This window comes from Cavia porcellus, unplaced genomic scaffold, assembly GCF_034190915.1.
Source record: "Cavia porcellus strain 051 isolate PalLab524CR breed Dunkin Hartley unplaced genomic scaffold, mCavPor4.1 scaffold_33, whole genome shotgun sequence".
Taxonomy (NCBI): Eukaryota; Metazoa; Chordata; class Mammalia; order Rodentia; family Caviidae; genus Cavia; species Cavia porcellus.
The window spans coordinates 5,109,150-5,126,280 of record NW_026947516.1 but is presented as its reverse complement, the minus strand read 5'-3'; the positions used below and the strand labels follow the sequence as shown (position 1 = coordinate 5,126,280).

The 17,131-nt window shown below is 41.6% G+C and overlaps 1 protein-coding gene across 8 annotated transcripts in view; it reads left to right on the top strand.

The window, feature by feature from the left end:
* Window positions 1-12,606, top strand: part of LOC100714079 (patatin-like phospholipase domain-containing protein 4) — a 50,768-nt gene extending 38,162 nt beyond the window's left edge. For 3 of the 8 annotated variants that reach the window (XM_063242725.1, XM_063242726.1, XM_063242723.1), the window contains exon 7: window positions 68-10,312. In XM_063242725.1, the coding sequence (XP_063098795.1) occupies window positions 68-199 (132 nt within the window). In that variant the 3' untranslated portion in view covers window positions 200-10,312. Of the gene's footprint in view, window positions 1-67 lie in introns of all 8 variants that reach the window. The other 5 variants (XR_010045369.1, XR_002789505.2, XR_010045368.1 and 2 more) reach the window with 5 other exon arrangements.
* The last annotated feature ends 4,525 nt before the right edge of the window (window positions 12,607-17,131 follow it).

Here is a 17,131-nt window from a genome sequence, read left to right as displayed (position 1 = left end):
ATCTGCACATCATCTCTTTGTCTGTACGGTAATGTTCTACAGCTTGGACTTCACCTTTCTCTTGCAGCTGTCCCTGGCAAACCTGGTGAGGCTGAACCAATCCCTCTTCCCACCAAGTCAAAAGAAAATGGAGTCCTTTTATCGATGTGGATTTAATGACACTGTTAAGTTTTTACAGAAAGAAAACTGGTTTGAATAAAACACCTAAACGTGCGTAGCCCAAAATCGGTTTCGGGCAGATTTAGAGGGAGGTTTCTATTTAAATCCTTTGTAGAAAAATCTCATCAGGCTTCTAGGTCAATTCATTATTACTCTTGGCAATATGTGCATTTTTTTTATTCCTTTTTTATTGGCGTATGTTTGTGATACATAATAATACAGGCATCTTGGAGAGTTGATGTATATGCACATCACATCTTATTTATTTTCTCATCCCATTGTCATGCCCCTCTCCTATGTTATCCAGATGTCCTCCCCGCTCCAAAGACTGCGTCACTGTTTTCTATCATTTCCCTTTTATTTTGCTGTTTATATTTTTGGTTTCTCATCTGAGAGAATTTGTATGATAGTGAACTCATGTCTGATTGTTTCACTCAGCATTATGTTCTCAAAGTGTATCCATTGTTCTACAAATAACCCAAATTTATGCTTCATTCTGGTTGACGAGTACTTACTGTGTGTATTCATATTCAGCCCATTTTCCTTATCCACTCATGTATCCATAGATACTTATCAGGTCTTCCAAGATCTAGCTAGTATGAATAATGTTTCTCTAAACATTGGTATGCATGTGTCGTGGTTTATGTCTGTGGCCCCCAGGGCTCATGAGTTTGCATTGTGCATTTGTGATTGGTTCACTGTCTAGTGCTTGGATTGATGGTGTCAGTGGTATACCTGCCTAGGTGGGGGAGCCAGAAAGTGATGTAATCGCAGGAAAAAAAGTGTGTCTCCCTCTCTTCTGGTTTCTGCCTTGCTGTTTGCAGCTGCCATGAACTGCGGATAGCTACCCAGAGAGGTATGGCCAGGTCCAGTAGAACTTCTGTCTTTGGTGTTTTGAGGCATCTCCACACTTACTTCTATAGTGAATGCACCAATTTACATCCCCCCCCCCCCGGCATTTCCTGTTTCTTCAGATCATGATGATGATTTCTTCTTCCTGAAGTAAGTTGCAGGCTTAGTGTTGTTTCGATTTACATCATTTTTAACATGTGAATGACTACTTCCTCTCAAGAAATAGGCATTTCTGTAGCATTTGGCCCAGGCGCTAAGGAATATGTGCCTAGATGAAGAGGAATCATTTTGTAGAGAAAAGTCTTCACCTTTGAAGGACTTCATATCCCCTCTGGGCTCAGGTGTTGAAAGCGCAGGGCCACAAAGCTTGTGTCTCTACAAGGCCATTCCTCTCTGACTGTTTAGCTACCTCTATAGATACTGGACATATCTTTCCTAGGAAATTAAATCAATCAAATACTACTAAACACCAGGAACCAAGTAAAACAAATAGCTTAGCAACTAACAGTGAAAATCCCAAATACTCCTGCAGCGAATAATTTGTAAATCTTCACATACAGCTCTCAGCCTTGGACTTTTAAGATGATTGTGCTTTCCACAAGCTGGAACACTTGCAGATGGGTTTCTACTAATTCACTTGCACTGTCTTAAATCTTAAATATGGTTTTATGGGGTTTGCCAAGCGTGAACTCTTAATTAGTAGAAGGCAGTTAGAAACAAACCGATTTAATTATATGCCTTTAACTGTCCTGCATGACTCTTTTTACCCTTTCAAGCCATTCTTTCAATCAATTTTATGATCCTCAGAAGCCCAAAATACAGTTTGTAGCACAGAAACACCAGCCATTGCCTCTTTCTGGGGTGTTCTCCAGAAACCCCGCCCTAGAATGCTGATGGCCCTTGGAGGCATGTGCTTTATTTACCCGAGCAAACATGGAGTTAAATCTCAACTGTGTTGTTTTTGTAAATGCCAGGAGGTCCATGGGTTCTCAGTTCATTGCTGTGTCCACTTATGCAGTGTGTGCATTTTCATTTTGCCTAAGATTTTTCACCTTACCCCTTCCATTTTTCATCATATGTGGATACTCCATGGCTTATTTCCATTAGCCCTTCCTTTTTTTCTTTAAAAAAAGGATAAAAAATGATACGGAGATTAAAAAATATATAACACTAGTTAATATATTGCACATTGTTTTTTCAAAGAGATTAAGACAAAAGACATAACAAATCAGATCAGAGCAGAACAATATAAGCAACACAGTATTTCACCACAAGACAAGCTGTAATTAATAGTAGCTATCATAATGTCTCTTTCTTTGAAATAGTTGAGCATAATTTCATATACAATAGTATCAAACATAAAATAATATAAAAGCATTCAAGAGAATTAAAGTATTACAGGACATTCAGAAACAAATAACAGGAAACGAACAATGGCTACTATATTATCTCATTTTCCATAGAAAATTTGTTTATATTATCACACATAATAAAATCCAATAAGATACAATATGATAGAACCAATGGAAACAGAAGAACAAAAGCACAGTAGGACTTCAGAGTAAGGTGACATCAAATCAGCTCTGGCTATTATAATGTCTTGTTTTCTTCAAAATAGCTGTTCATACCACCACAGATAATAAAATTAAACAAACCAGGACAAACCCATTCCAACTAATGAATGCAAACTTTATAAGGCTGCAAAGCAATGTAATGGGGAATCATGATTACAATAAAAAACAGTTGTTCAGATTATAAGAATTAGCCATCAAAAATGAAAACACGAATTTTATTTCGATGAACTAACATCGGTAATATAGTTATCTATCTTGTATACACACACATATAAAAGTACACCTATATACATATAATTTTTCCCCTTTTTTTCTCCTTTCCCTATCCCAGTTCTTTCATTCTGAGTACTTCTCCCTTTCATTTTCACAATATCTGTTGTACATTTTGGATCTGATTTACTTTTTTGGTTTGTTTTGGGTTTAGCTAGGGAGTTAAAGAGCGATACTTACACATGCAAGTCTGATTGATTTCCCTTACTTACGATAGGACAGAAAAGAATCTTGCTCTCTGACTTTCTTTTTTCAGTCTGAGTTTGTAGTACCTAATGCTGGCGTCCATTGTGTGCCCATCACCTTTACATTCCTTTCCCGTCCCTTCCTCCCTCTTCCTCCTCCCCCTCCATCATGTGTCCGCTTTCTCTTTGAGAACCATCTGTCTCCCCATTTCCTATTACCTGCCTTTTATTTTGCTTTTGATTTACAATTCGTCTCTCATATGTGAGACACTGTGTGACATTTAAGTGTGTATCTCATTTCTTTCACTTAACATTACTATGAATTGTGCTGCTATAAACACAGGTAGGCACAGGTCACTATTATTTGATGTCCTTTGACTCTTGCAGGAAGATACCTGAGATTCTGTCTTACTCCAGAAAGATCGACCATCACCAGGACATCAAATAAGGATGAATGCTGGTGAAACTGTGTCCAGGGAACCCTTCCACATTGTTGGTGGAAATGTAAAGTAGTGTCCACACTATGGGAATCGCTAGGGAAATTCCTCAAAAAACTAAAATTAGAGGGCCGCTGACCTAGCTCAGCAGCATGACCGCTTACCTGGCAAGCTCAAGGACCTGAGTTTGATTCCGGATTCAAAAAAAGAGAGAGAAATAAGGAAAAAGTGCAACTAGCAATTCCAGATGGCCAGCCATTCCCCTTCTATGTATCTTCCTGAAAGAGTCTCTTTGACTTTAAAATTAGTTTTTGGTTTGTCCGGGCTGGAGATTGAACCCGGGGCCTTGAGCATGGCTAGGCAAGCGCTTGGCCATTTTGTAATCCACTACACATCTTTCACCTTTGGGATTTTTCCTTTAAACAACCAAAAAAGTGTGCAGTTGCTCATGGGTGAGCCTGCAGCCCTTTCTCTGCTAACATGCGTGGATGCCACTGTTTTCCTTGGAGAGCTGCAGGGAGCTTTGTGGGGAGCCAAGCCAAGAAGCACTTCCTGTTACCCCTTGCTGTGTAGGGTGTGCCTCCGCCTGGGTGGTGACAGAAAGCAGGACCTGGCCTACCAAGGGGACCAAACTTTCACAGCACACTAGGACCCATATCTAGAAACTCGGGCGAAGCTTTCTGACTTGGATACTAACATGTTTGCGGTTGGCCAAAGCTCCTTGGTAAGTTCCCTGTTTCCTGTTGGGGGATTTCCCAGGATCTTTACATCTGCCCTTTAAAATGTCCATCATTTATTTCAGCCTTTGTGCTTATGAGAACTCACGATTTCCCACTGATGATTAGGCCAACTAGATTTGGTTTTGAAGCCCGAGGATGCTTTAAACGAACAAGCAGTATTTCGAAGGAGGAAAAGACTCCTGGATGGTTCTCATTCACAAGAATAGCTGCTGCTGTGTGTGCATCCACGCAGCCCACAGAGACACATTCCCACAGTTCTGAGTATCGAAATTACCACTCCCAGCAAGCGCGAGCTCTAAATATGCACCAAATCAGCCGCCTGCTTGTAGAAAGTCTCCAATGAGCGAATTAGGTAACTGCAGTTACACTAAAGCCCTCTCTGTAGAAATACTAACCCCAGGAAGTTCTTGGGTTCCATCTAGGACTTCTGCCGTGGAGGAACCAGTGACACAGAAGTTCCGCATTTCAGGATTTTTCCTGCCTGAGCTGTGTCTTCACAGCGGTAAAACCCAATTCCAAGAGAGACAATTGTCCGCACTACTGAAAGCTGATCGCAGAGCACTTATGGCAGTTCAGGAAAAGTGAGCTGATTTGCAAACAATTATTGCTTGCAGATTGACAATTCCGTTGGGCTGAATTTACCACACAGTTACTCAGATTTGTGCCTAATTTTGTCTCATTTCAAAGCTTTGCTTGATATATATATATATTCATATGCATGTATATTTCTGGCTCACTATAATTCTCCCATCTTTGGACTGACACAGGGAAAGGGAAAATATTTTTTTCTGTGCTATAAACAGCATGTCAAATAGGCACTCATGCACGACTTCCAATATTATCATCTCCGCCTTGATCTTGTGACCAGTGTCAATTTCTCAACACCCGGATATAAACAGACTGACATAAGTATGGATGATGTCTGTGTAGGCATCTACGAACACTTCTAAAATGCAACAGGTTATTGCGTTCTGTCCTAGATCCCCGATCTCCCAAACGAGTGTATGGCTGTGGTTAAAGACAGAAAAATGATATGATTTTTAGGGCTCCAGGAGGATCAAAATCCTTTAATTAAGCTCAAGGCTTTGAGGATAAAGACAAAGGATTCTCTGGATCAGTCCAGTTGTATTAGGACCAAGGACAAAGAGCGGAGAGACTGAGGAAAGTGCAGGCAATGAGCAGGACCTTGGGAGTCACTGCAAGGACGTCTCCAACTCATGAATCAAGTCAATTCAGTAGCACTGTCTCATCATGAAGACATGGTAGAAGTGAGACTGTAGGAGTCATCTTTGCAGCTGCAGTCTCTACCTTGTCAATTGGGGTTGGAGCCAGAGTGTCTGCAGCTGTGGCCTCATCTTGCCCTTTGAGGTATCTCTGGCCTCACAGGCCACTACAGGCCTCAGCCAGGACCAGTGATTCACATAGCTTCACTTACTATGAATCAGCTCCCGTCGCCAGGCAAGGATCTGAAGCCTAGGACAGACTCACAGATAAACATAAGAAGCCAATAAGTAAAATTTAAATCCTGCTCAATGCCACTTCGTAGTGGTCTCCAACAACAGGTCTCCATGTTGCTTTTCACGATTCAGAAATGGGGAAGCTTATGACACTCTTCCCTGTGTCTACAAATATCTCGCAGTGTTTCTCTTGTCCAGTTCTCAGCTATGGGTAGAATAAGTCCCTCAATCACATCCAAGTCACACAGTGTGAAGTCTCTCTCGCTGGGCTCATGAGACTTGCCAGTGTGAGACTTTGACGCTGTGGGCAGCCTCGTGGCTGTTCAGATGACTGTCACTACCTTCTCCTGAGTTTCCCTCACAAGATTGCCCGTGAGCCATACAGGAAGTCAGCAAAGGGTATATTTGTGGGTTCCCACCCTCGTGGAAGCTGCCAAGGGAGCTCAAGAGGGATCCTGGGGTGGCCTCCTTTTGTGCAGAAGAGAACAATTTCTGTGTGTGATTTTGGAGAACAGCCCCAGGGCTTCCCATGCAAGGCAAGCACCCTATACATCTCTGCCACTGGTTCTGCAGCCACCCATGCTTGACCTCACATGGACAGCTAGTCAGGCTCTTGCTTGGGGAGCCGCCCAAGGCAGTAGCAGGCAGTGCAGCCTGGAAGGAACCCTGCTCTGTGGGGAGCACAGAGCACTCCAGGGACTTTCTGGTGCCCACGAATTGCATGAGGTCCAGGTACTGGTCAACCATGGGACAGTTGTGCATCTCAGGGACACAAGGTCCTCTTGAGGCCCAGACTGTGCCCTGGAATGTTGCACCCCAAATCAGGAGGACAACCTCATGCACCTCAAGTGGGGCTGCTCCCTACAGGACTCTGGAAACTCCAGCCCAGCTTCCGGCCTCCCCATGGCTGCCCAGGAGCCCAGCTGGTTGGGGGGACCCTCTTGGCAGAAGGGCGCAACATTACCTTCTTGCTAAAGCCAATAAAACACATGTAGTTCCTTTCTCTTCACTGTCTCGTTTCTCTTTTCTTTTTATCCTCCTTTCCTTCTCCGCTTCTCTCCCTCCATCCTCTTTCCTCTCTTTCTTGCTTTCTATTTCTCCTTCCCTCTCCCTCCCGCTCTCTCTCTCTCCCCTTCCCCTCCGCCTCTCTCACCACTCCCCCTCTGTCCCCGTCCTTCTTCTGCTATCTCCTGCTCTCCTGTTTCAGATCTGACATTCATCTCAGGGCCTTCTCCAGGAAATATACCTCTGCCCTGCCCATTTTGCTGTTTTTAATTTCATCCACGGGGTGACCCAAGAGAGTCACTCCGATAGCTGGGTGGCTTTCTCCGTGCATTCCTCCTGCCGCCCTCTGTCCAGTACATGGGCCCAGAGGCGAGTTCTTCTCACCCGACTGATGTGCTGGTAGGTATGCTGAATCCCTGGAGTTTAGAATTTGAGTGAGTCACAGGAGGAATGCTTTGGAGCCTCGAGGTCCAGGTGACGAGGAGCCCCGCTGTGCGGTGATGTGTGTCATCAGACTGCATTTCGGTCAGGCTCTTCAGCTCTTGCCACTCTGCATCTCCCAGCTTTTAATCCAGGAAGCAGCTTTAAAGATAAAGCCGGTTTGTGTGGTGTGCTTTATGTGGAAGAACTCTTGGATTTCAGAAGGATCACAGCCATAATACAGAGAGGCCGTGTATTCCCATCTGGGGAGATCTGTCCACTCACCACTCGTGGTGATGTTTTATACATGGGGCAGAGGGAGGGCAGAGGAAGTCTGAGGGTGGAAAGAATGGTACAAGGAGAAGGCAACGTAATTGGAAATGGAGAGAAAACTTAAGGATGTTGAATTCGCTTCATAAACTCATAGAAAACTAATGTCCAGCAAGGTCTGCAGGCACAGCCTTAGGTGCGGGTGAACCCAGCAGATCCACGAATGACACCGCCATAACCAAAGAATGATGAACACTTCTGCAAGCTGCCTATGCCCATGCCCCGTGTATATACTCTGAAGACCAAGAAAGAAAAACATGAACTAAAGCAGGAAGTAATAAATAAGTTGTGCTGGTAATTATAGGCCAGAAAAGAGGGAGGTTTGAGAGGGTGCAAGAGGAGGAGTAGAGGAATTCTGAAAGAAAATGGGGGAAACAGATTGAGTCCAACTGATGGCCTAATTGAGAATCTAGTCCAGGAAGCCCTATGCAAGGACCTCAGAACCTGATAGCACCTGCTTAAATGCTACAGAATTAAAACTGGTAATTCACAACTGCATGCTCTTATCAACATCCCCTTGCCAACACCAGAAAAGAAAAAAATAAAGAACCAACCTAATCCAGAATTGACCACAGTCTGAATTAGAGCAGCCTCCTCTGCCGCACCACTTCAGGGATGGGGAGCCGTGTAGCTAGTCCCAGGGCTGAGCTCCCCTCGTGCTGTCCTGTCTGGGGATCTGGGTGGTCCCACAGTGATCCAATTAGTTCCCCATCAATAACTTAAACTCTCCAGTGTCTATGAGCCAGAGGCTCAAACTGCTTCTCTGTTTCCTGGCAGAGCTCTGCAGAACTCCAGCTTATGCTTCTGTGCACAGGGCTGGCCCGTGATTATGCATGAAGTGCACCAGCGAGGCCATGGGTGCCCCAGGGCCTAGCTCTCCAGGGGTCTCTGCAAGGGCTCCCCAAACTCCTCCCCACCACAACGCCCTGTGGCTGTGTCCTGTGCTTCTGCACCTCAACTACAGCTATTTGATACTGTAGCTCCCTGATGTCAGCACCTGGCAGTTTCTTCCAAACCAGGGTTCTGTCTTCCAGGATCTGTGGGGAGGAGTTGTGTTATGGTCCATACAGTGTGTCTACTTGAGCAGTTTGGAAGTTTAACTTAGAGACTCAGCAGGGAGCCAAGGTCCTTGCTTTGTAAATATCCTCATCCTGTGCAAGAGGAAGGCTCTGAGATTTTGTGAGTGCTATACCCACCCTGAGCGGCAGGGGCAGGGGTCGCCTGCATACAGTATAAAGGAGGAAAAGAGGCTTGTTCCTCCCCTTTTTGCTGGCTGCTGCCTTGAAGTTTTGCCCCAGTGCCATGCCACTGGAGCCAGTTGATCATGGACTGAAACCTCCACAAACAGCTAAATAAACCTTTCCTCTCTTCATTTTGGGTGTCAGGTGTTTTGTCCCAGCAGCAAGAGAAAAGTGAGCACCACAGGTCGCTCTCCTGCTGTCCTGATTTTAGTCTTCTTTATCACAGCCCTGTTTTTCCATGGCCTGCACTAATTACAAGGGCCAGTAGCCACCAGCTCCCAGTCACATGGTGGGGGTTGCATCACGAAGTTATAAAAAGTGTGTGATTTCCACATTGGTGCAAAGAGAGTTACACAACATGGAGCTTTGTTTTCGGTGATGATCCTGCTCCAATCTCCTTCATCTGACTCTTCATGTTATACAGAAGCAATCCATTGTCCTTGTCCATCTCTTATGTTACAGGAGCTGTTCCAGAACTCTGCGCTTACAACGAATGCTTCCCTTAAATGACATAACCTTCTCCAAGTCAATGAAGTTGCCTTATTAAGATTTACTTAGAATTATTTGATTGTTTAAACATGAATGGATGATATGCTTTGCATTTTATGTTTATCGCAGTGATTCCCTTCTTATTCTGAGACTGCAGTATGTTACAAAGAAATGTACACACACCTTTGGGGTGATGAGTATATGATGAATGTTTCTTTTTTTTTAAAGTGTCACTTAAAAACACATCGCCAAAAAGACTGGGATAGCTATGTTTGAAAAGTGAGGGGAGTGTTTCAGGGGAGGTTAATGGCAATGTGTCTTGTTTTGTAGTATTATTAATTTGACTATATATTTAAATATATGTATCAGTGATTAACCTTGGTTATGATGTGTGTCTTCCCACTTTTCAATAATCGGAAAATGATCAAATATAGATTTTTATATCTGATATCTATCTGAGTTGACTAATGAAAGGTTAAAAAGTCTTATCAAATGAACTAATTTGATAAATTTCAATTTGCATGCCTAATAAAATGGCTGCACTCAATTAAGACTAGGAAGTAATTTCATCAGCATACAATTGAAAAAGGGAGGAGGGAGCTGAGCTGGGCTGGGTGGGGGGAGGCTGCTTGGGCCTTGCCGGTGACCTTCTCTCGGCCACGAGCACTGCCACTACTGCCCGGAGGAGGGAGCTGCACTGCAGAGAGGTTTGAGGCCTCCCTAGGTGCGCAGGTGACCTTCTTTCAGCCTGGGGAGCTTCGACACCGACACCCGAGGAGGTGGATGCCTGCACAACATCTGATCCCAGGAGAGTTTGAGACCTTGCACTGGGTGGTTGGGGACCCACGCAGCTTGCAGTCACTCTGGATTGGTCTTGGCGGGATTTGGGCCTGCCTGGGGACCACACCTGGTGGCCTTCTTTTGGTCTAGGGAGCTTTTGCTGTGAGGCGGGGGAGCTGTGCGGTTTGGGCTTGAGGAGGCTTTAGGCTGCCTGAGCTGTGCCTGGTAACCTTCCTTTAATCCGGGGGCCTCGCTGGCCAAGAGCGAGCTACACTACCAGAGGAGTCCCAGGAGCCCAGGACATCGGAGACAATTTCCAGCACACCCAGGGGAAGCTTTGGAACAACACATGAAACACGGAAATATAGGAAAATGATAAAACGAAAGACCAAAATGCAATCTCAAACATCCAGCCCATCCCAAGAAAGCCTATGCGCCGTGTACGTAGAAGAAAATATATGCCATATGCCTGAAATACCTGAAATAATAGTAACTGAAATAAAGAAGCAACTCCAGGAAGCTATAAAGGAATTCAAACTAGAAATAATCTCCCAGGTAAAAGAAGAAATGATAAAAGTAATGACAGAGATGCTGAACACATCTAAAGAAGACACAGTTAAAAAGTTAGAGGAATAAAACATACAACAGAAAAGATCATTTCCAGGCAAACGGCAAGTCATTTTCCTAGTAATAAGGCACGAGCAACATTTTCACTACAGCAAGAGGAAGGCAAGTGTGTTTGACTGCTCGCTTCCATGCAGAGTGCTCTGCAAGCTTGCTTATAGTTTAAGTGAACTATCACCAACAAAGTCTCAAGAATTTGGAAGGTGACATATCACGGAATTCACAGCCGAATGTATGCTTGAGGGGCTCTGGTTGGAGGTGGTCACTGGAGGGCATCATTGAGGAGGGTGGATTCACATCTCAGTCTCCTCCTTCTCTCGCTCCTCTTCTCTGATGAGCAGCAGCCTCTCCCAGGCCTTTTTAGCCTGCTACTTTTGCATTGGCTCCAAGTGGCTTTGGACTGAACCCATCAGAAACTGTAAGCCAAGTAGAACTCTCCTCTCCTCAGTGACTGGTGTTAGAAATTTCGACGCGGTGACAGCAAGGTGACAAATATAAATCTCTAGGAAGTGCACCACTGAAAATAAAGGCTAACCAACTAGGATTAATAGCTAAATAATTACCACTGACAAGTTGTTGCTGGCTCTATGCATATGACTCACCATAGCACATCTCCAGAATTGAGGAGTAAATGAATTGAGGAGATGAGCAAAAGAACTCATCAAAATATCTGTGGGAATACTGGAAGTTTAACAATATACCTATGTCAAAAAGCAGCAAAATTCATCCAGAATAGCATAACATTTGAGAAGCTGCAACACATAAAAAAAATATGTTTACCCACCTATGTGATATCAGACACAGAACATTACGGAATGAGCAGGAAATTCTGTAGAGTGTTTCACCTCCTCTTGTTAACTATAAATTTTACGAATGTCCTACAGTGGGTTAAAGCTCATAGAGCAAAATCAGTGGTCAATAAAAAGAGAAGTTAAATAATTTCTTTACGTTGTTAATTTCATTGGGGAATTTTCCTGTGAGGGACTTTAGTCTTTTTTCTGTAGAGACATTGTTGGCTTTTCTTACTTAAGGAAAGAAGAGTAAATCTTAGTGAACTCTCCCTCAGATAAAGGACTTATGCATAAAACATATAAAGAATTAAAAAAATCAGACCCCCGAAACTCAAGGACCCAATCCAAAAGTGGGCATCTGAGATGAATACACACTTCTCAGATGAAGAAATACAAATGGTGAATAAATACATGAAAAAATGCTCATCGTCATTACTCATTAGAGAGATGCAAATTAAAACCACACTGTGATTCTATCTCACTCCTGAAAGAATGGCCAGGATCAAGAAAACCATCAACAACAAATGCTGGAGAGGCTGTGGGGAAAAAGGAGCTCTCCTACACAGTTGGTGGGAGTGTAGACTGGTGCAGCCATTGTGGAGGTCAGTCTGGAGATTTCTCAAAAAGCTGGGATTGGAGGTCCCATTCGACCCAGCTATTCTACTTCTGGGCATATTCCCAGAAAATCTGAGAACATCATACAACAGTGATATATATGCATCCATGTTTATAGCAGCACAATTTGTAATTGCCAGATCTTGGAAACAACCTAAGTGTCCATCAACTGAGGAATGGATTAAAAAGTTGTATTTTTATACAATGGAGTACTACTTAGCTCTAAAGAAGGATCACATTGAGATATTTATAAATAAATGGACACAACTTGAGACCATACTAATAAGCAAAATAAATCAAACCCACATGTATAAATACCGTATAGTCTCCCTAGTATAAGAAATAGTAATAGTACATAAGAGTTATGGTAATCATGATTCCCCATTACATTGTTTTGAAGCCTTATAATGATCACAGGTGTAATGGGTTTATACTGGTTTTTTGATTTTATTATCTGTGATGGCATAAACACCTAATTTGAGGGAAACAAGTCGTTATAATGGCCAGTACTGATATAATATCATCTTACTCTGAAGTCCCACCATGCTCTTGCTCTTCTGTTTCCATTGGTCGTATCATGCTGTACCTTATTGGATTGTTTTATGTGTGAAAGTATAAACAAATGTTCTATGGAAAATGAGATAATATGTAGCCATTGTTTGTTTTCTGTTATTTGGTTCTGAATGCCCTGTAATACTCTCATTCTCTTGAATGTTTTTATACTATTTTTCTGTGTTCGATGCTATTGTATATGAAGTCATACTCAACTATTTCAAAGAAAGAGATCATGGTAGTTACTGTAAATTATGGGTTGTCTTCTGGTGAAATACTGTGTTGCTTACATTGTTCTGTTGTGATCTGCTCTGTTATGTCCTGTTTTGTGTTAATCTCTTTAAAATCAAAAATCAAAAAAAAAAATAAATCAACTTACAAAAAAAAAAAAAAAGAAAGCTTTCCTTTAACTTTTTACTTTTAAAGTTGATAGGTTCTGGAGTTTAGCTCAGTGACACAAGGGCCTGCCTGGCAAGCACAAGGTCGTGAGTTTGATCCCTGGTACCAAAAAAAAAAAAAAAAAAGTTGACATATTTATGGATAGAGTGTTGATCGTTTGATATGTATTTGATATGTGATTGTCAGATTAGGTTAATTAACAGTTTCAAATTTATATATATATATTATATGTAATATATTTTATATATACATATATTTCTTAATAAATTTATATATTTATTATATATTTTATATACTATATTAATATATAACATATAATTTATATAATTATAATTTTTATATATTATATATTATACATAGCATATAATTATACATAATATATATTATATATAATTAGATATTATATGATGTATAATATATAAATATCATGTGATAATATATATTATATGTATATGGGTTATTTTTTTCCACTGCTTGAAATTTGTCCATAAAATGTATTACAGTTCTGAGTCTTTCCAAAGCATTGACTCTTTCATACATGTAGCTTGTTAGGCAACACTTTGCATGTTGAAAACATGACTAATTCATTATCTTCCCAATTATCAAATGGAGTATTTATAAAATTTAAATGAACAAGTACTGAACTAATCCAAACTTGGTTTGTTTTATTTTCTGTTGTTTATAGACTTGCATCATCAGAAAGTTTGTGGCCAAAATTTTTTGTTGCATAGAAAAGAAACCCAGATCAACCCACCTTAAGTCACAGAGAGAAAAAGGAAAGAGGAAAAAATTAATCTTACCTATGCTGATATAGTCCAGCACTCTCTGGCAGTCCTGACTGTAGCAGCTAAAATTAAAATCCTTGTATCTATCTTTAGACAGATCATTCACAAATGGCCAATAATACGGCTGCTCCTTGAGGAGACCTGTAATCTCCTCTACTAACACTTACAGGGCATAGTGGGTATCTGGGGTTCTGTTTCTTCACTTGTTTCCAAAGCACACCTAATGGAAATATCTAAGAGTGAACTCTACATCAAAGCGACCTCTACGTTGGGGTCCGTGTTCTCAAAGCTCCATTTTGGGTCATATATTCACTTTTTTGCCCTGAGATTTCTCATACCTTGCAACAACATAGACAAAATACCAAATATTTAAACCTCTGCATAACTTCACTTTTTCTAAGACAGAGCACCATGTTATGCAATAATGTTATCGGAAGAATATCTCTTCCCCAAAACTATAATTGTCCAGTTTTATTATTTATTTATTGAATAACAGCTCATTAGAAACTTTCATTTCGCCGGGTGTGGTGGCTCACGCCTGTAATCCCAGCACTCGAGAGGCTGAGGCAGGAGGATTGTTGCGAGTTCGAGACCAGCCTGGGCTACAAAGTGAGCTCAAGGGCAACCTTAACTGCATAGCAAGACCCTATCTCAAAAAGACCAAAAAAAAAAAAAAAAAAAAAAAAAAAAAAAAAAAAACCTCTCATTTCAAATCATGGTGCATGAACCAATCACAGTGCATGCCATGGGTGCTTATTATAAATGCAGACTATCACGCTGTATCCCAAATTTTATGAAACACAAGGTGCATTTTAACTGTAGCTCCAAGTAATTCTTGTGCTTATGGAGTCTTGAGAAGTACCCCCTAGGCAGGGTTTCTGTAGTGGTAGGAATACGAAGTTATTTCCAGGAGTCCAGGAAGTGACAGATGACGCAGACAATATCGCTGTATTTTACTGACAGTCTTCCTGCAAGTTTAATATGAAAGGGATGAAGAGAGGCAGGACATTTGAAAGTTAGAGGTGTGGATGGATGTTATTGTTGGGTGAGAACAGCAGGAAGATGAGAGCAGGAAGAGAGACCATTGCCCATCCATTGCCCAAGCTTTTGGAATATGTCAGGTCCAAAGCACACAGAACACAGAACTCTTGAGAGCCAGGAGCTTGGGAGCAGAGAGCATGTGGCTATCACACAAGTAGGTGTGGCATCAGAAGAAGAGGAAACGCATGCCACTTTTCATCTTGGACTAAAAGGGGAGTCGTCTAAGTTGGAACAGTTTTGTAGAAGCTGCTGATCTCCCAGAAGTGTGAGAAACCAGCCATGTTCATTCATTTTGAGGCTTAGTGAAGCCTTAAGGCCTCTCTGTCACTCTCAGCCTGCAGACAGAAGCACAAAATATAAAGATCCCGGGAAATAGCTCAGTGGCACAGTGCCTGCCTGTATTAGAGAAAACAAACCAACCAAAGAGACAGGAAGCAGAAAATATAAAGTCTGTCGTGGTGAGATCTGGGTACATCGGAGTTGGATGGTTATAGTACGCAGGTGACAAGGCACACCGCTTATAGTGGCTGTGGATTTGTAGATTGGAAATGGAAAGACATGAGGAATGGGTCGGGTAGGGTGAGCACGGCATGGACGACTACAATGGCAAGATGCTTTTCTTTCTGCCTTTGAGCTGCATGAAGAACTCAGTATATAAAACAGTGGTGTTTTACAGTCAGACTTGTAAACTCATTCGAGAAAAAAATCACTTTTATTTTCTCCCAATAATGGAAAATGTGTATTTTGACCCTACCACCATTTGAGGAAAACTGCTATTAATAAGCGACAAAATGTTCAGCAGTAACTTATTTTAATGGTCATTAATTATAATGTCTTCCATTAAATTATACATAATAGAATCGCTTTCAGCGTTTCCTTAATAATCAGAGGCATTATAAAATAGTTTATATGCTATATTTTTATCATACTCAAATTTTACAGAAATTTTCAGTCTTTGAATTCTGGCCAAGGGATTCTAGCACTTTTTAAAGAGCCAGGGGCTAATTCTTGCTGGTAAATTCACTCTCCTCCTTTCCCTACTGAGATACATTTTATTTCTTCTCTCTGCTGCTTAAATATCACACAGATCCAATCGTTTTCAAAATCAGCCTACACCTTTGCTTCCAAAATGCGTAGTGCAAATCCCTTGTGATTCCCATCAGGGTCTCATAATCAATTTATCAGTCTTTCTATATCCTCTTTCATTTTCCTATTCTTCCCTTCTGTTAAAACACAGAGACTGTCTCCATGTCTTATAGCCCAAATTCATACGCTCACACACCCTCTTTCTCCTGCATCATCAGACTTCCCCCTCTCAACATGCTTTCCATCACTAGCAAACTGGGGATTGAACCCAGGACGTTTGCACTGAGCTGCATTCCCACCCCTTTAAATTCTTTCATTTTGAGACAGAGTCTTTCCCTGACTGGACTCAAACTTCTGATCCTCTTGCTATGTCTGTCGTAGAAAGCGCTGGGATTCCAGGCCACTCTGTCCTCTTTTATCTTCTTCTTTTACCTGCTTAATGATATTGCATATTGCCTTCCAGGCAGCATCTCTATAAAGACTTAATCTACCAGTAGCCAATAAACAGTTTTATGGGATGATCTGTTTTGCTATTACAGGACTTGTTTTGAGGTGATTATATCCTGCTTCTTACAGGATCTCTCCGTGTTTCAGTGGGCATTGTAACTTAAGTTTCATTTCTTTCTCATCCACAGGCATTGCTAGAGTTTAATTTCTGCTAGCTATTAGCAATGTCAGGCGTATTTGTGCTTCGTCTTTTTAATGTTCATGTATTCTTTAATATCCCCCAAGTGGTTTTTATGGGCATGAACACCACTATTTTTACCCTGATATCCAATTCATTTATATTTACATAGCATTTTCCTCAATAGCCATATTCTGTTTATGTAACTAATAAAGCAAAAGCGTATTAATTTAACAAATTAGATTTTCATGGACATTTAAACATTGATTACACACCTAATCAAATTCTTCTAATCATTTCGGTAAACTTGCAGTTTAATGCACCTGATTTTCTAAATGCCTTAAGCATTAAACAAAGCTAACAGAACCACCCTACGTACTATTCCAGTTGCTAAAAGCTGCATTTGTTCACTTGGGTGAATCGGGTCGAAGTACTAAGCCACTGTCCTATTTTCTCATTCATTTTTAAAGCTGCTTTTCCTATATTTCATCAGTTTTGCTTATCTCACATATGTCTATCAGGTCAGTCATCTTACACAGCCCCAAGACAAAGAAAGAAAAGCACTCTGTAGACTCCAACCTCTGGTGTGTCCGCCAGCTTACGCTTACATGACTTGTGTCACAATGTTCTGTGCCCCCATGGTGATCCTATTAGAGTTGTTTGTGCAAGGTGGC